At 37.9% G+C, this 20691-nt stretch overlaps 1 protein-coding gene across 1 annotated transcript in view; it reads left to right on the plus strand.

The window, feature by feature from the left end:
• Positions 1-476: 476 nt before the first annotated feature.
• Positions 477-20691, plus strand: part of LOC6049337 (neural cell adhesion molecule 2) — a 132985-nt gene continuing 112770 nt past the window's right edge. Inside the window, exon 1 of the mRNA XM_038261327.1 lies at positions 477-1933. Coding sequence (XP_038117255.1) covers positions 1825-1933 — 109 coding nt within the window. The 5' untranslated portion in view covers positions 477-1824. The remainder of the gene's footprint in view (positions 1934-20691) is intronic.

A 20691-nucleotide genomic window follows, 5' to 3' on the forward strand; every position in this document is an offset into this window, starting at 1 on the left:
CTTTCTCTTTGCCGGGAGGGGCAGGACTCTAATATAGGTACGTCTTGAAACCAATCAAAATATTTGCCAGCTTAGGTGCGGCCTGGGACGAGATCGCTTTACATCGTATATTATTAGACCACAGACACATGAGTTCCCTGGGTGTAGGGGTTCCGTAATTGGTTTCGGATTTTGGAGGACGTCGGTTACGTAAACAGCTGGGTTTTGGCTTCCAGGTTTGGCACAGAGTTGGTTGAATCGTTGCTACCTTGTCGACGGTCAGGTCGCAACTGTCGCCGGCTGCAATACGTCAGCAATAGCAGCAAAACGAAGGGAGTTGCTCAACATTCGAGCACCAGGACATGCGCAGTGGCGCCGGTTCGAGCAGTCTGAGCTATGGCTCACGTGTGTATCCCGTCGTCTTTCTCGTCGTCGGCAAGGATGCAAAATCAGCAGGATTGCCGAATCAAACTCCACGGTTCAGTCGCTTGTACGAGTCCCGTGTGTTCGGTCGGTTCGGTTGATGTCCTCCGAAAGCCAGTGGAGTCGGTTCTCGTAGCACCCACCGTCTGTTCCGTGTGTCCCGCGAGGGTAGAAAGGATACTGTGCAAATTATGGACTGTTGGCGCTAGTGGTCGCCGGTAGTGGAAAGGGGTTGAGGATTGTCCTTTTTTTTGCGCTCTCCTTTCAGCGGCATAGTTGTTGTGCTTCTTCCAGGCTGTTGTGATGTCACCGCTGGGACATGGGTTCAGGTGACCCCTCGGGGGATGACCCAAACCAGGGACGTGTGGCGGTTGGACCTGCAGAACACTGCCCAAATCGAGGAGAGCAAGCATTTAATAATTCAAAGTGTGCAAAATGAAGATTGAAGCAGAGAGCGATTAGTGGTGAAGTAGAACAGCGCAAGGTCCCAGAAGTGTCTAGAAATTATGTGTCAGTGTTGAATCAATAGTGATGGGAAAATATCCACCAACCAAGAATCATCGCAAGAATGTGAAGGTGCTTCCACGTTAGCCGATCACGTGACTGACACCCGTTTCGAAACCACCAGCGACGGTGTGGCATGACTTAATCTGCATCAGACCGAACTAACAGCGTGTAATCAGGATTACAATTTACACCGACACTGCTGCCCCTGCTGCCCCTGCTGGTCTCCAAGCTCCCAGGTTGAAAGCCGAATAAAACTCAAACACCATTTTTAAATTTCTCTCCCCTCGCTAATCTCGAAACTCCTGGCCTCCAACTTGAAGTCATAACCATAAATTAAGCGTTCATTTATATGCTAAACACTTTCCGTGTTGCTTTCAAAAGTGTGCTGCCTGCGTGTAAGTTTTCCTCCAAAGTCCTGAAAGCTTTCCGGTTTCGTCCTCTCTCTTCACCGTCTGCTACTGCCGCCGCTGGTTGCAATAATCGTAAAAGTTGAATTGTTTTCCAGCCATAGACACACACTCCCGGCGCAGCATCAACGCTGTTGTTCTAGGAAACCATCGGCAGCCTCCTCCCTGGGCGTGGAAAGCCTGCCTAATCCATCTGTGAAACAACGCTGGAAGAGCAAGAAAAACATTTAGTGAGAAGAAGGCAGCACACAAAAAAAAAAAAACGCCGGCAAGTGGTGTGTCGATACTTTACAAAACCCAAACAAAAAAAGAAAAGCAAAGAATAAAACAACGGCCTCAAAACAAAGCTTCACTGGAAGGGAAAGGAAAATAAAAAGCTGCTGCTGCTGCCCGCGAGAGCCTCCAAAAACAACATCCCCGACTAACGTCGGGCGTAGGCGTGGGTGTGTGTGGATGAGGTTTGGGTTTCGGTGTATGTGTGTTTGTAAGATAGGTGCAGGATAGGAAAATGTGGCTGGAAAAGCTCGTGCTAGTGTATCTGTTGACGCTGTTCAACTCGCTGGATGGATACTTTCTGGATAATAACTTGCAAAATACTGGACGGCATCGGAGAAAAGGTAATATTGTTGTTTATTTTCTGTCAATTTCAGGGATTTCTACAAATACTGGGACATTCTATTTTTACGATATTTTGCAATCGAATATAAATAGGAATTAATTTGTATATTGATTCTACTTTCATTATGTTTTATATTTGTAAATAAATCTTGCGAAAATCATTCACATGATTGAAAAATATTTTCAAATAGAAAGCGAAGGCATTGTTTGATAACAATGCGGCAAATCCTACTGCGTTGCATTAAACGCATGTCATCGCTATCGTGCTAACTTGTCGTACGTCAATCCTGATATATTCAATAAAAACTGAAAAAATTCCGTACATTTTTGTCTTTTTTCATACGAAAGAAGTTTCAGTCTTGTCTTACTATCTTGACACAGCCTGCAAAATGATGTAAGTTTGGCAATTGGCCAAAGGGATTTCAGGCCAGAACGCGTTTGATACAGGTACAAGCTCGACTACCGTAAACATTTATAACACAACTCGACATTTTTGAAGTTGATGTCAGTAAACGCCTCAGTTTCGTTAAGGTAAGATAGATTTGGGCTCCCTGAACACACTTCAATCAACAGTATTAATTTTTAAGGAGTTCTCTGCAAATAAATAAAATTGTAAATTTGGGGGTAAATGCTATGGAATCATGTCAAACAACCATGCGTTCCCTCATATAAGCAACCATGCGCACAACCTAAACGTGGGTACGCATGGTCACTTAAGATAATTCCATAGAATTTTTAACCAAATTTAAAATTTTATTTATTGGCATTGAATCCACTAAAATTCAATTCTGTCTATTGAAGCGTGTTCAGAGAGTCTTAATCTATCATACCTTGACGAAACTGAGGTTTTTAGTGACATCAACTTCAAAAATGTCGAGTTGTGTTGTTAAAACTCGGGACTACAGCAACCAAACTCAACCAAACTTCAGCACAATGCACAGAATGGTAAACCAAACAAAACGTCTTTGTTTACATTGCGTGCTCTCGTTTTTGTTTATTCAACGTCGTACATTAAAACGCGTTTTTCTCGGAACGTCAAAAAGCGACGTACGACAAGTTAGCACAACGGCGTCGATGTGACAAATCCTGTGAACGGAGCTCACAATTCATAGATTTAACAGGGAAGGAAGGAGACGTGCATCTACCGAGCCAAATACTCCGAGTTATTTATAAATATAATGGTAAGTGCTTTGTAGGGGGAATTATATGAATAAAATACGAAACTCTGTGTCTGGCCAATTGTGCCACACTTACGGAACATGCAATTTTCAGCAGGTTTCTGGCTGCACTTTATGAAATAACCTTGAAATGCATGACGCTCTTGTAAAAGATTCATATTTACTATATAAATAATATAAAGAAGAGGGTCTAAACCATTCCCTTAAAAAAGTAAGGCCAAAGGAAAAGTTGTTTTATGCCTATTGGCCTGTCTACAACAAATTAACTTAGAAAGCTGTACTTAGCGTTGGAATTTGAATCCATGGAAAGGTATCATATCACCTGGAAAAGTACGTATAACGGTCGTAAGTTACGCACTTATTCTAATTAACTTATGAATTCTAATACTTAAATTTGTCCAAGCCAAACACATGGCATGGAAATTTTGACATCTTTTACAAAACAAAATTTTTACTGTAAGACCTAGTAAGACCATCTTTTCATACTTCTAGTCAGCCCGTAAAACATCCTAGAAAGTTTATTTTACTTTTTTCTGTGCAGTGTGAACCATATCGACAGAAATTTTAGATATTTTATTTAGTGATCATGACGTTACGTTGGATCTAACCATTAAGAAACCATAGTGTTTTTGCCTTCCTCACCTCACTGAGGCAAGGCTATAAAATCATTCGAAAAATGAACTTCTTAAATACGACTCCTAGATATACCTTCACGTATACCTATCGACTCAGAATCAAATTCTGAACAAATGTCTGTGGGGATGTGTGTAGACATGATTTTTTTCCACACGATTTTCTCAGAACTGGCTGAACCGATTTTGGCCGGATTCGCCTTATTCTGTTCGTTTTGGGGTCCCCTAAGACCCTATTAAATTTTATTCTGCTTAGTTAAGTATTTAAAAAGTTATGCCAAGAAAAAGATTTTTGTAGATACAAAAAAGGGTGATTTTTTGCCTAACCTCAAAAGGCCGGGTCCTTTTGTTTACGTGCGAGAGTCGCGCCAGATGCGAAACGCCCGGTTGTCACATTGCTTCAAATGAGAGTCTGCATGTTTTCTGGAAAAGTCTGTATCAGGTAGGGGTCGTGCATAAACCACGTGGTCTCCTTAGGGGGGGGGAGGGGGTCCGAAATCCGAACGAAAAAAACCATGAAAAACCATGGGGGGAGGGGGGGGGGTCGACGGCTGACCACGTGGCCTTTATAAAAAAATCTTTTCTTAAAAAAAACAAAAAAATACGCGCTTTGAATTTACTTATATGCATACATTTTTGTTACACTTCAAAACCATACAATTATTGTGTTTAAAATTATTACTTATATTTCAATGTATTTCAAAATATTATGCCAATTCAATATTGAATTATGTATATATCAATACTTTGAGCCTGTAATTGAATGTACACTTTTAATACTCATGTAACTACGTTTTGCAAAAGTTTAAAAGCTGTTAAAAATAAAGAGACAGTATCCAAAGTTAATAAACCCTAAAAAATGCGTACCAAAATGCAAACACAATTTCATTTTTTTGTTGATGGTATCAAGTAGCTAAAAATGTGCTTGCAAATTTGCATTGAAAGTAGATGTAGTCTTCGATAGTTCTATTTTGGAACATCTTAAAAAATAAATATTGCTGACAATTTTATAAGATTTTCGTAACAAGGCAAAAAACTAAATATGTATTATAAATGAAGTGTCTAAAAATGATTCTCTGCGAAAAAAAAATCAAAATCTCAGATCTTAGCTAATTACCGTAGCTGGTCCTATAAGTGATCGAAGAATCTTAATCGAAAGATTTCCTTTTGAAACTTAAAACAAACTCAAGATATCTTGTATCTCCTCTCTCATGCATAATTTTTTTTTAATTCAAAGAAACCAAAAACCCCAATTTCAGGATTATCGCGCAAAATTTCAGTTTCACTACCTCATTTGCAAGTGAAACGTCTAACATTAAAAAACAACCAGTAACGAAAAAACGAACGATACATACTTTAAGATTCACCAAAAAAATTTGATGAATATTTTGATATAAAATATATTCCTTTTTTCATGGGTTACACAATTCGGATTGTTATATTGCATAACATTTGAAGATAAAAAATAGGGGCCAAAGGTGCCCTTTCCTAAAATATTAGGGTTAAGCTGAGAAAATATACTATACCCTCAACTTCATATTTGAGATAAAACCACTCAAATATATAGACACATTAAAATAATTTAAGTTTTAAAGAGTCACTTAATTTTCAAATGCCAATATCAATTTGTGAAATAAATTTCAATACAATGCCGTCAAGATCAACATAAATAAAATTCATTAAAAAAGATGGAACGGTACTTTCAACTCGCTGGTTCTCGGGCCATTTTTTTGAGTGAATTATAAGGATGTCTAGATGATCCTTAAACGTTGCAGAATTCGATATGATCAAATCTGTAATTTATGCGATCAAAAACGTCGTTCCAACTTTTGTTTGCTCTAATAAAAAAAAAAATCGCCCGAAAATCCGTGGAGACAAGCCCGAAAACCTGTGAGTTGAAGTTACCGTTCCAACGTTTTAGGGAGGCTTTGGCATCCGTGGGACATGCGTTGGGCGTCCCAGTGTTAATAATTTCAAAGATATTCAAAAGATTGAAAAATTACCTTATTTATTTTTTTTTTGTATTTATTTTGAGGTAATATCTCCAACCAAAAGTTGGATCAAAAATCTTAAATCGTAGATAATTGCCAATTTAAACAACCGAAAAAATGTAAAATAATAAATAAATTTTAGCTTTATCTTTTTTAAATTTATCGAAACACGTAGTCGATAGCAAAATCAATTTAAAGTAAGAGAAAGACTTAAACAATTTGGATGTCCATGACTAAAAGAATGATTTTTAGCGCGTTGTCTACAAATTTTCCAAAGACACGAAATCGATTTTCGAGCAATTCTATACAAAATCGGTCTTTATTCTTAAATTTTAATTTTTTGATTTTTTTTTTAATCCGTCTGAAACCTTTTTTGGTGCCCAAGCCATTTTGCATCTTTAGTTTGTCCATATAGTTTTCCATACAAATTTGGCAGCAATGAAAATTACAAAAATCTGTATCTTTTTTAAGAAATTTTTGATCGATTTGGTGTCTTCGGCAAAGTTATAGGTATGGATAAGGACTACACTGAAAAAAATGGTAAATGATAATTTACTTTGCTGATTTTTAATTTCACTTTTTGTCACTAAAACATGATTTGCAAAAAAAACACTATTTTTATTTTTTTTTAAATTTTGCCAACATTTCAGAAATTTTCAGAACGGGCAAAAAATCGTTGTTCGAGTTATGAATTTTTGAATGATTAAAAAATGATGATTAAAAAAAATCGAAGTATTGGCCGCAACTTAATTTCAATTTTATTTTTCGATGTAAAATCGAATTTGCAATTTAAAAGTACATAAGTAAAATTTTCATAAAGTGCACCGTTTTCAAGTTATAGCTATTTTTAGGTAACTTTTTTTAAAATAAGTTGCAGTTATTAATTTAAAAAAAATATTTTTGAAATGCTGAGAAAATTCTTTGTTGCCTTGTTGCTAAGATATTGCCATGCAAAGATTTTAAAACAGAAAAATGGATGTTTACTACTCAAACAACCCATAATTTTCTTCTGTCGATATCTCAGCAACTAATGGTGCGATTTTCAATGTTTATGAATAAAACTTTCGTGAAATTTTCCGATCTTTTCGAAATCAATATTTTCAAAAAAAAATAATACTAACATTTCAAAAGGTCGTAATATTGAATGTTTGTCCCTGTCTCTGATTCTTGTATGGAGAAAAAAATTAAACAGCTCGACTTTTTTGGACACACTGAATCATTGGAATCAATCATGCTTAATTAAAAAGAAAAGTTGCTTTAGTTTGGATTTTTATGAATGTTTGGAATAAAATAAATATTAACTAGGAGCTTTCATAACTAGATATTTTCCTTAAAATAAAATGAAATTATTTTTTTCCTGAAACAAAACTTTTCTTTTTAATTAATTTCAATTTTAAGAAAATATTTTAAAGCGCATTTAAATTAAATCATGAATGCTGTTTATATATCGAAATAGATTTAATTCTTAAAGCACATTTATTCTGGATGCAATTAATTGCACTGCAATTCCATAATTTTGAATACATATGTTTTACTAAGTTGCTTGTTTTGTTGAGAGTATTTTTTACTTTCTGTACCATTTCAATAAATTGTTATACTGTTATTATTTACCTTAAACTTTGTGATATCATACTTTTTTCACACTTTTAAGTGAATTTCAGTTTTTTTTATATATTATTAAATTGGTTTTAATGGTGTTGTTTTCTGTTTGACCCAATGTCACCCTCTCTAAAGGGTGAGTTTGAGTTAATTTTAAAACGATTGGAATTTATGAACGGTGTGATTATACTAGCCATATTCTGGGAAAATGTTGGTAAATTCAGGAGCATTCCCCAACAAAATTTATTTCGATATAATTTGAAATGTTTTTATTGTATTAAAATAACAACAGTCATATCGTTTTTGACCAAAAGTCACCACCACTGACGGTACATCATTTGTGGATAAACATTTTTGAAATCTATACTTATTTTGTTTTTTTAAGATTTTTCACCTGGGAGGAAAAAGCCACGTGGCCATATAGGGGGTTTGGCGTGAAACCACGAAAACCATGAGGGGGAGGGGGTCAAAATTTCTCCAAAAAAAGGCCACGTGGTTTATGCACGACCCCGTATATATTTTTTCATAAACTTATTTTCATTATTACTTTGTAAATGTGAGGAAGGCACCACTAACCTAATGGTGGATTAAGAAACGTTTTTTTTTCAAAATAAATTTGCAACAATGAGAGTTGATACTGATACCTCAATTTTGAACAAATACACTTTTAATCGTCTCAGCTCAACCATAGCCTATTATGGGATGGTTTCTAGTAACGTCAAAAATGAAAGTATTTTAAACACCGCTGGTGCCCAAAAATAAAAATTATGATATATTTGTCCCAAAATGTAACGAAAATATCTAAGCATAATTTGTGTTGAGCCCACATAAGCACTGAACCCAAGCTATTTTTATTAAACGTCACCAACGGCATAAAAACCATCAAGGGAAATGTTAGGCGCTGTTAATAGAATATAAGACGCTTTTAGAACATAAAAAAATGCAGGCGAAATTTTACAAACTCCATCCCCAGACAAAAAACGTTTTAAGGGATCACAAGAAAGCACTCGCATCCTCCTCCCACGAGTTGGGTGCGTCTCACTGCGGCAATAAAAGTTATAAATTGAGTAATTGATCCCCGAGTGTGTGTGTTCGTGTGTGTGCGAGGCACTCCTAAAGTAGAAGCTACTCAGATTCCCAGTAAATATCCCTCCGAGAGGCAACTCCGGACAAAGTGCTTCCAAAATGGAGACGGAAAACCTGGATCTACCGGGATTAGAAAGTGAATTAGAAATTTGATAGCCGTCGTATGTGTTTGTGCAAGCACACTGAAGGGTGGAAGAGTCCTGTCGTTCACTTCAACGTGAGACGGCGGGCGACATGTAAGGAACGATACGGTTTTGATACACCCAGAACTGGGCATCGGCATACGAGAGGATAAAGAGCACGATTCGGTAGTAAAATGGTACTGTGTGCGGACGGAGAGGATAAATCCCGAAATTACCGAGAGTACTTTACTCATGGTTCATTTTCCAAAAAAGTTCATCTATCAAAAAAAAAAGTACCAGTACCGAGACTCGAACCCAAGACCTTCGGCATATTGAACCGTGCCTTTGCCGTATGGGCCACCGTGGTTCGGTGACTAAATGGCGGTCGTTTGTCCATATAAGCCACTCATAGGATGAACTATTCCAATAAACGAATGAACACGCGAGAGGACTATACTCTCGCAATATAGCACTTTCCTCACGTTTCTTTTCGTGAGGACTATCCCCTCGTTCTTTAACTTTGGGTGTACCATCTACCATACTCTGTGGGTAGCTTTTGCGCATCGGAGCACCGAAATGGATAAGTTTTGGAATGCAATGAATATGTAAATGGTTTTGAAAACGTCGACAGTTAAGCTGATGAGACAGAGTTCAGATACCGAAGTGGAGAGTTTTGTGGTAAAATTAAAATGACGAAACAAATTAGAAACACATTCAGCTTTGAGTATTGTTTGCACAAACTTGATTTGGGTTTTTGATTTATCCCAAACCATTTTGATTTTTTTTGTCGAACATCTGTTTTTTAGTTTTTGCTAGTCTTTTACCATATCTCCTATAAAACAATTCGTTAATTATTCAGCAGAAGCAAGTGCCTCGAACAACAGTTTTTTTTTATTTGCGGTAGGTATATTATTCGAATTCAACCATTTATGATTATTTTCCAATGCATCGGTCATGTTACACGAAACAAGTGGATCCAGCTGCCAGATTGCATTAAAAAAATGAATGAATATTGAAACCATTGAGCCTCCATTGGTTTGAAATTGTTTTTAAATTTAATGGTTATTTGTCACAGTTTTCAAGTAAAAAGTATTATGGGACCATCCATAAACCACGTGGACACTTTAGGGAGGGGGTATGGCGATTGTCCACGATCCATACAAAAAGTTTTTTTGTATGGACAATTGTCCACGAGGGGGAGGGGGTGAGATTTCCAAAAAAGTGTCCACGTGGTTTGTGGATGGTCCCTTATCAGTTTTGGTAAAATATCAAAGAATCATTTGCAATCATTAATTTTTTATTTCTGGCAGCTACATAGAAAAAAAATGATGATCATCAGGATTTGGTGAATTTTTATCAGTTTCCGATGAATTTTCATCAGGTTCACATTTTAATACATTTTTTGAGTAAGGCCGTTGCAACTATTTTTTTTTCAAGAAATTTAAATATTTCAATGGAAAAAAAACTTATAATCAACTGAAAAAAATCTAAAATGCCCTATTCTGTAATGATATTCATATTTAGCATGTTCGAACTCGTTTAAAAATATTTTGAACTTTTATTAAAATTAGGGATTCAAATCGAGTGTATCTGAAATTGTTGTAAAACATACTTTTAAAGCAAAATGTCATGGAAAGAAGCACATGTAGTCAAAAATATATGATAAGTTGAAAAATGGTTTAACTTGGTATTTTTCGTTTTTGAAAGATTAATCAATGTTTTAAACAGCTTTTTAAAACATGTTTCAGAATAGCAAAAGTTTTAGTCTAAAATTAATTACAGCAACTATGTTTAACTAAACAGCGATTTCACGTGAGATCAAAAATGCACAGATTTGATCAAATTAGGCATGATAGCCTAGCCAAAATAATCAGACTGAAATAAAATGGTAAATAAAATTCCGCTTATAAGCGATTTTTGCATAAACCACCTTGTGTGTGTGTGTGTGTGTGTGGTCCAATCCAATACCCGCTAACCGGTAGCGAAATTATGGGAAAGTTTTTTTTTTTTGTATTTTGTATCAGACTTTGTATATGCCGAATGCTGATACAACATATCTGAGTCCCGGGTATTAGGTGGTGATAGCCCTCGCGCTGCTTCCAACGACCCATTTCAGAATGGCAGAGATCCTAGCGGCCCAATTCCGAGGTCGTTGGGCATTGTCCGACCCCGCCTTAACATAGAAGCAAGCACCAGACGGATCCTAGATCTATCTTAAGACTTCCAATCCCTTCAGGCAAATCAGGGATCAGAGCGTATTTATTATGAGAAGAATGCAACATCTTTTATAACCTTCAGATGGCCGACTGGTTAGAGTCCCAGACCATCAATCCAGAGGTGTGAGTTCGAAACCCACCTGGTTCAGTTTCGTTTTTGTTCCAATTCCTGATTCCAAATTTCAAAGGTACCGACCGGGCTTTGATCCCTGAACCTTCTGCTTGTGAGGCAGAAGCCGTAACCATTAAGCCACGGAGCCGGTTTTTACGATTTTTGCATAAACCACCTTTAAATAAAATCAAAACTGAACCAATTTTAGCTTGCCACGTTTAAAAAATTGTGATAAGTTGGGCTTTTGATGAAAATTACTAAGACATCTTAAAAACTTAGCTGAGTACACTTACAGATTAAATAAAAACCTTGTTTGCTGATTCGGTGGTCCTACAGCTAAACATATTTTCAATGATTGTTCAGGATTTTGAGGGTCGCAATTTTCCAATATTTTATTCCGAAATTATTTTTAAGCACTACCACCCGAAGAAAGAGCCACCCAAATCGACAACAAAATATGTTATTTTGGTAGTATAATTTTAGTAATGTTCTTTAAAAAAAAAGTCAAATCATACCTGAATAAATTATGCAGACAAACAATCGCGCTTGGAAAATTTTATTACTTATATTTGCCCTAGCCTATTATTTTGGATATCCCTCACCCTATTTATTTTAGAACATGGATTTCGATAATTTAAATGACAGATATTTTATAGAAATAACATATTTAAATGTATTCGTCAGACTTGACTTGACGTGATACATTTTCAAAAGCATGATCAACAACTTTAAATCCTTAGACGTTCAGAAAATCCATATTTCAATTCAAAAATCCTTTGTCACGCTTTTTGCCGGAGCTGACCACATTTTTCGTACTTCAGCAGATTTACTCCCTCAACCGCTTGGGAAACTTTTATCACGACGCGGTGAATGACATTAATTCTCACAATGACTGAGTGCGATAAGTACTGTCCCCTTTTCGGATTTGCTTTTTTTTTCTCTTCTCGCCCAGTAACTTTCCCCAAATCATCGCCCAGCGGAAGCGCCCAGCAGAGGGATCAACGACTCTCTCCGTCACTTTGGCCCTTCCGGAAAAAGACAAACTTTTGTGGCACTGTTGGTGAAGCAAACTTTTCTCGTCTGGCCCAGCAGCCCGAATGGATCGCCCACACACGTTGTCGGTATGTGTGTAATTGTGGGGTGCCACACATGGTCCGAGCATAACTGGGGTTGGGCAAACCCTTTATTAACACCAAATTCACACACTTGGCAGCGTAATCGAGAGTCCAACAGTGTCATAAAATCTGACGCCCTCACCGCCCCCCCCCCCATCGTTATGCTGCTCTGAGCAAACAAACCAGATGAAAGCAGTAGACCCCCTCCACTGCTCTTTCGCATCGAGTGAGGCAATCCTATCATGACCTCGCCCTACCCCCACCACCAACACCACCTCACCGACAAGCGACACAAAAACGAGTGACTCTTGAATTGACTCTTCATTCTCAAAGGATGGTGGCTTGAATCGAGTTTGTGACACAATCCGGGTGCATGTGTGTGGGTGTGTGTGAGAGAGAGGGGGAAAGATTGTATGGAAACAGGAAGGCCCCTCTGGATAGAAGCTTATTTAACACATGTATTACCACTTCCCATTCGGTGTGCGCACGTTTACGTGAGTGTGTGTGTGTGAGGACGGGCGATGATGAGGATGGAGAGTGGCGGGATGCTGCCATTGAGATGAGGTGTAGCATATCGCGAACGGATGCTCTTCCGTATGGCTGGTTGCCACATTCTGGTTGAGCCCTGGAAAAACGGGTTAAACGCAGAGCGAGTTGATGGGGGGAATGTTCGCAAAAAGGGGGTTGAAGGTGGTGTAACTTTCTTTTTTTCGCTGTGCTTGATGGGGAATTTCGCGGTGCTTAGGGTGATTTGATTTGCTTCAAATATATACATAAGTTACTTTTGATCATCGTTTTTGGATTCAACCATAAAATGTTTATTTAGCATTATTGGATCTACTTCAACATAAGCATGAAACCAACACAATTTCGATTGGTGTAAAGAAACCGATGGGAATATTCAAATGAGCATTTCCCGGCCGAAACCGGACATCGATTTTATCTGTATTTTTTAATTTGGCTCAAACTTTGTGGGGGTCTTTCCGATGAGTAAACGGAACGGAACGGCCGATTTTGAAATAACGTTTTTTTTCACAAAAACTCAATTTCTCAAAACTGTTTTTTTTTCATTTTTGAGATTTTGACAAAGAACTTTGTCCTAAGGGCACTGTCTACGGGTGTCAATCCAAAATTTCGCGAAGCGAAAGTGTAACGATTTTCTGTCGTTTTTCAAGTGCTTATATCTCCCCCCCCCATTCAAACAATCTTTATGTTTTACACACCAAACGAAAGGGGAAGTCTTAAAGTACAAGTTGACTACCTCACAAAGTTGATAAAACTTTGTTAAAGTACTTAAAAGTTAAGATGAAAAAAAAAATGAATGCAAGAAAAATCCCGGCTGAAAGCACGTAGCAAATGTTGCTTCCTCTCCTGCTTTCGCAAAACTCTCACGCGAGAGTTTGGCGCCACTGTTGCCACATTTCATGCGAACTATATAAGCTAGCACTTAGCCTCAGAAAATTTCAGTGCCTATCGCGGTTTCGTCAAAGACGGATCCACGGTGGTAATTTTATTGCTCACACACACACCCACACATTGAACGACACAGTATGTGCACCAAATTGGGAGGAATTCTGTTCTAATGAAGATTGTTAGGAAGGTGACCGGAAAACTAGAATGATTTGGGGCAATGGGGTTGGGACCACATTGGTAGAACATTGGCCACACCCGGAGTGGCCATGGCCCTGGGGAAGGTTCTTCCGGGGGGACATTTACCGAACCATACGACTTGGGGCAATATGGGTATCAAAATTCATGGTTTTTGAAACTGGTAATGAAAATGGCCATTTCGACCGGATTGGCCACACCCGGAGTGGCCAGTGCCCTGGGAAAGGTTCTACCGGGGGGACATTAATCGAACCATACTACTTTGAGCAATATGGGTATCAAAAATCATGGTTTTTGAAACTGGTAATGGAAATGGCCATTTTGACCGGATTGGCCACACCCGGAGTGGCCATAGCCCTGGGGAAGGTTCTTCCGGGGGAACATTTACCGAACTATACGACTTGGGGTAATATTGGTATCAATATTGCCCCAAGTCGTATGGTTCGATTAATGTCCCCCCGGTAGAACCTTTCCCAGGGCACTGGCCACTCCGGGTGTGGCCAATCCGATCGAAATGGCCATTTTCATTAACAGTTTCAAAAACCATGAATTTTGATACATATATTGCCCCAAGTCGTATGATTCGATTAATGACCCCTCGGAAGAACCTTTCCCAGGGCACTGGCCACTCCGAGTTTGGCCAATATCCTATACATGTGGTCCCAGCCCCATTGCCTCAAATCATTCTGGTTTTCCGGTGACCATCCTTACAATCTTCATTAACACAGAATTCCTCCCAAGTTGGTGCACAAACTGTGTCTTCCAATGTGTGCGTGTGTGTGTATGGGCAATACAATTACCACCGTGGATCCGTCTTCGATGAAACCACGGTTGGCACTGAAATTTTCTGAGGCTAAGTGCTAGCTTATATAGTTCACATGAAATGTGGCAACATGGTGCAAATTTTGCTTCCTCTCCTGCTTTCGCGAAACTCTCACGCGAGAGTTTGGCACCACTGTTGCCACATTTCATGCGAACTATATAAGCTAGCACTTAGCCTCAGAAAATTTCAGTGCCTATCGCGGTTTCGTCAAAGACGGATCCACGGTGGTAATTTTATTGCTCACACACACACGCACACATTGAACGACACAGTATGTGCACCAAGTATTGGTCACACCTGGAGTGGCCAGTGCCCTAGGGAAGGTTCTACCGGTAGGACATTAATCGAATCATACAACTTGGGGCAATATGGGTATCAAAATTCATGGTTTTTGAAACTGGTAATTAAAATGGCCATTTTGACCGGATTGGCCACACCCGGAGTGGCCAGTGTCCAAGGGAAGGTTTTACCGGGAGGACATTAATTGAACCATCCGACTTGGGGCAATATGGGTATCAAAATTCATGGTTTTTGATACTGGACATGAAAATAACCATTTTGATTGTGGTGACCACAACCTAGAGTGGCCGGTTCCGTGGCATTTTCCGAACCATACTTGTTTTGGCAATTTTTTTCCACAGAGGTGCCAAAGATTGGAAACATTTAATTAGAATAAATTATTCAGGATTAAATAAATAGGCAATGATTTAAAAATAAAATGTAATAGAATAATTTTTTAGGAGTTTTGTACAAAGTTCTTTGTCATATTGGTCATGTAGAACATAACCACCTGCACCTTTTTTTATATGTTCTAGGTGACCAAAACCCTCAACTTTTGAGCCATAGAGGTATATGATCAAACATTTGCCGCCGATTTTTATTTTTTTTGGAGAAAAGATTTGAATCTCATGCATAATTTGTATTGACCTAATTTTTTTATAATTTGAAATTTGCAATCGGAAGGTACATTACAGTTTTTTTTTTGATAAAAGGCCTCTTTTTACCAACCGTAATTTTGAATTCAGTGAAATAAGTAAAGTTATTCGATTTAAAAAAAAAACAGAAAATATTTTTTTCGGTTCAGAACATTGCAAATAAAATTGTTAAAGAGGCATTGACCTCTGGTTGCTGGGATACATCCGCTTAAAAAAGGAAATAGGAAAACTCCAGTGTTTTTGAAAGGCCCTATAAACATATGAAACACAATAGCTTATAGGACCGTTTCAAACAAAAAAAAAAATAATTGAAGTTTTTCAATTCGCACGCAAACAGCCCTCCATTTTTTAATGGCGATGTCTCAGCCACTAATGGTTTGATTTTCAATGTAAAAACATAAAACATTCCTGAAATTTTCCGATCTTGTAGAGAATCGCTCAAAAATACGTTTGTTAATTGTATCGCTTTCCACAAGTTATTTTTACATGTTTTATAATCGGATTTTTCAGAGGATCAAAACATTTTTTTAAGGCTATCAAGTTTTTACTTAAATCTTCTTTGCAAATATTCTAGATGTACGTGTCTCCTTTCCATTACAATTTTTCTTAGTGATTTTATACGTTAAGAATTTGGGAATTTTATAGGGTTTATTTTCACAAAATGTATAGGTTTAACAAAAAGTAAACTGATAAAAGCCAAAGTGATTTGTAAACTAACATACTTTGTGTTATCAAATTCAAAAGTTTGATATTTGGATAACTTTAGATAAGTGAACGATTTGTCAAAGCAAGGCAAATCATTTCAAAATGTTGATTTTGAAATTTTTAAAATGTTGTCATTCAAATATTGAAAAAAAAACTGGGAAAAATACGAAAACATTTCCTTTTTTGACATTTAAAGTTAAACCAAAACTTGCCAATCTATCGTCAGAAGATAAATTGATACAAACTGGAAAACAATTGAAAATTACCTTAACCTAAATCTGAAATACTTGAAAGGTTATATATCAGCAACCATTCGTCCGATTTCCAGAGTCTTAGAATACAAATTAAAGAGAATTTCTCTGAAATTTTAAAATAGTTTTTGTACCTTCAAAAATTTCCTCATATATCAGGGGCGAAAAAATGCTGAAGATATTAAAATTATCATTGAAAATACTTCTACTACAAATTGTTAACACTTTAAAATACATTGTGTAGCGTTTATTTTTGTATTTTTAATCAAATAGATCACTGTACAGGAAAATTCATATCTAGTATGTACACAAACAATCAATATTTTTTTTAACTTTTTCAAATTTCGATTTTTGGGGGTGGTCCCCACCCCCAACAGTGGTTCTTAACCTTTTCCTCTCCCCCTCACATTTAATTTTAAATGATTGTTCTCTTTCAAATTTCATTTTCATTAATTTCATAAATTCAGATATTTTATAATTTTATGAAAAAAATTAATCAAATTGCATAATTTAAGATAAGATCGAAGTTTTATTTTAATAATAACAAGCCTTACTCGACAAAATTCGTTCTGCCTTTTTTTGCGTTTGTTGAAGTTTTTCGCTTTTTTGCTTATTCAGCCTCCTGTGATCAAAATTTGAATTTTTACGTAACTTTTTCCATACAATTTGCCGATGCTCCGGAATCGGTTTCAGAGTGGCCAAAGTGTCAATAAGTTATCGTATTAACCTTCCTTGGGGTTATACAAAATCAACGCAACAAAGAGCACCTCGATCTTATGCTCCGTATTAGACTGATTGGAACCAGAAGCCATTGATTTTTTTTATATCTTGAAGATTATCAAGAAGGATTTATCAACCTAACGTGTGCTGCTAGGACATTTTTTACATTACAGAGTCTCGTGTACGCCAGAAGTTTCATAGTGGAAAATAGTGACTAAATTCCAAGCGCTGACAAAAGGGATGTAATTTGTAGCTTTTTTTTTGCTAGCAAGTTTGCCGTTTAATGTACGTTGGTAATACACAGTGAATTTTCAAAGTCGAAGTAATTTAACTCATTGTAACGTTGGTAGAATTTAGGATGTAATTTGATTTGAAAACCCCCATAAAAAGATGTTAAACTGCTTAAGAGTTAAGAAGCTTACCCAAAAATAAGTTCACGTCCCCAAACCAAACCTCACCCTCGCGAGCAATTGCGTCCTCACCAATACATCGGCGTTGTTTCCGGTCCGCCGGAGAGATTGGGAGAGCGGTGCACGAGAAAGTAAGGAGGAGGGAGAGAGAGAGCGGGACCAAGGAGAGAGCAAGTTCGGGTTGACGGACGGAAAACCTGAGCTGTTCGGGGAGTCGTTTGATGAATCGGAGTGAGAACAGTCGCGTTCGACTGCTGGGTGGTCCGGAAAAAATTGCGGTACGCGAAAGTACACGCGAGTAAAAAAGGAGCTGTTCTGTGGAGGAGCGCAACTGTTCGTCGCGGTCCGCAAGCATCGGCCGCGAACCCGGGTCAGCTCATCCCGGCCGCCGCGTCCGATAAGCGGAATCGGTTCCTTCTGCTGGGCAGGCGCAACCCCTTCGAAACCCGGGGCACCACGTGCGGCGGGAGGCCGCTAGAAGCGAGGCCGCGAGGCGGCTCGAAGAAAATCAGCGACGCGCAGGAGCTGGCGGACACGCCGAAAGATTCGCCAGGTTCCGGGAAGCAGGTTGCGGTGTCTTCGGTCGCGGAGCGGCCAACGGTGAGGCCGTGGAGCGGCATTTGAGGAAAAGAGGGTGAGGAGAAGAAGGGTTTGATGGACTAAGTAGGCATTGAGAACAATGGGACGAGAAGGAATGAAAAATAAACGTGCTTTGTGATTTTGAACACTGGGCATTTTGTGGTTATTTGGGAGGAAAGAAAATCTTGTGTTACATCATGAAAACAATCTCCCTGACTACAACCCTCGAAAATCCTCGGTGTAATCAAGTTCCGTGCTGTTACATCACCGCACTGGTTCGTATGGTGCATTGCCAGGGTGAGTGGAGTAGAGTAGAGTACTCTGTTACGCGTGCGTATATTCCTTAAGCATACTCGGGGAAAATTGCAAAGAAAAACTTTATCTTTCTTCCTTTTCATCGTCGGACGAACCGTACCTTATACTTTTTATGCACTGCTTTTGCGGAGCTTCGACCTCAATTCTTACTCACTTTTTTGTGAGTGTAAATATGCTCTTCCGCTTTTTTGGGGCTGGTGGGTTTTCTCATCCCTTTTTGGGTTGTAGAGGTAGCACAACAGAAAACATATTTTTATTCACCTCTATTGCGATCGATAGATATTTTATGGCACTACCTGGAAGTGACTTTTGCCTTCCAGGGATTTGAGCTGATGCTGGGCGATGTTGTGGAAGCAAATAACATGTTTACTCGACGTTCTATCTACAAATTGATAGAGGAGATGCTTTGGAATGTCGATTTTGTTTTATACTGAGATAACATAAACCTTTTTTTTAATTGACTACTTGTTTAAACTTGCTCTAAAAATCACAGTATATTTGTTAGGTTGAAACATTTTCAAGAAAGTTTGTTATCAAATCAAGTTTTCAATTCACCTCGCTTCAATGAGGAAATTCAGAACAATTGTCTCTTGACTGAATCACTCGAGAATGTCAATGGAGGTTTGTTAACATCGCTCTGCAATTAAAACTTGGCACAAATTGACCTCCACTCCACTCAACCGCTCTCTCGTTTCCACTCAATGAGGCCAATTAGTGCTCCGTTTGCCACTTTGGCAGCCGCCGCCGTTGGGCACACAATGCAAAACTTGAACGTGACAAAGTTGTTCGCTAATTTTCAACTTTTCAACGCCGAAACAGATTCGAATCCACCAGAGCGGAACCATCTTCTTCCATCATGTTAGAGCAAGCAACTGCCGTCGTCGTCGACATTTTCCCACTTTGTATACAATTTAAATCTAGCGGAAACCCAACCTCCCCTCAGAGTTTTCCTCCAACACCCAGGAAGCCAGGAAGCAATTTTCCCCGGAAATACAACTGTTTAGAATTAGTCTCGGCATCGAGACGCGACTTCCGCGACTCGGTTTGACTCACGACTGCTGTTGGCAAACATTGACGGAAGAATCGGTGTGACGGTTCAGCCTCCTCCGGCTGTCCCTCCTGGAAGCAGTGCGGCTGGCAGGCTCGAAACACGCAAAGGGAATTAATTAATTCCAGTCAGCAACCGCACGGGAATCTCTCAATTTACACCTTCAGGGTAGCAGTAAGATGCACAGTTAAAAATGTTAGTAGAAGGTTCATTGATATTTGTTAAATGGCATGCAATTTAATTTGTTAAATATAATAATTTGTTGTAATGTTACAGTCAAAAAAAATCTTTCAATTTTCTTATGAGTTTCTATCAGCATAATCAAGCAATGGTTCAAGTTGAGAGAACGTTAATTAATACAACGTAATGTGGTGATGCCTTCCTAACATTAATAAAAAAAAATAATAAAAATGTCCAACAACCAAATAAAAGTTCATATGCACATAATTCGATAACTCATCATTTCTATCGAAATATCTGAGATCCAGCCTATAAAAAGTGTATAAATAACACTTAAATGTTCATAACTTTTGATAGGGTTGTCAGACCTTCGATGTTTTATGCTCATTAGAAAGGTCTTCTAAATACCTTTTAAAAATATAGAGCAAGACGAAGTTTCTCACAAAAACCATCCTTTGTACCAACTTCTGAACATTAGCCAAAAATGTTTTTCAGCATAACTTTTGAAGATTTTTTATAACTTTATAACATTAACTTGGGTCTTACGGATCAAATGAGACCAAATCGGTCCAAATCGGTTCAGCCAGTCTGGAGATAATCTAGTGCATTTTTTAGGGTGCACGGAATCTCATCCAGACACACGCACAGACATTTGCTCAGAATTTGATTCTGAGACGATAGGTTTACGTGAAGGTGGGTCTGCGAAGTCAAACTAAGAAGTTCATTTAATGAACTCCTTAATTCGAGTGATTTTATAGCCTTTCCTCGGTAAAGTGCTTTTTTATGCTTTTTGGATGTTTTTTAATACCACTGAATCAAAAACACTCAAAAAGGAAAAAAATGGTTTATTGGAACTCAATAAAAAAAACGTTACTTAATCCACCAAGGTGAATGGGGGCTTCCTCTTCTCGGTTCATACACAAATTTTTATATTGAGAATGTACATGTATAATATACATTGTATATATATAGGCAATTCGTTGATTGAGTTCTAAAATTCAACTAAATTGCTAATATTATTATTCACAATGATAAAGCTTAAATTTCTGGGTACCATGACACTTTATACAACCGCAAAGGATTTAAAATGGATTTTTAAAACAATTTAAAGTAATAACTTTGCGATCCTTTT

Source organism: Culex quinquefasciatus, chromosome 3 (assembly GCF_015732765.1).
Source record: "Culex quinquefasciatus strain JHB chromosome 3, VPISU_Cqui_1.0_pri_paternal, whole genome shotgun sequence".
Lineage (NCBI taxonomy): Eukaryota > Metazoa > Arthropoda > Insecta > Diptera > Culicidae > Culex > Culex quinquefasciatus.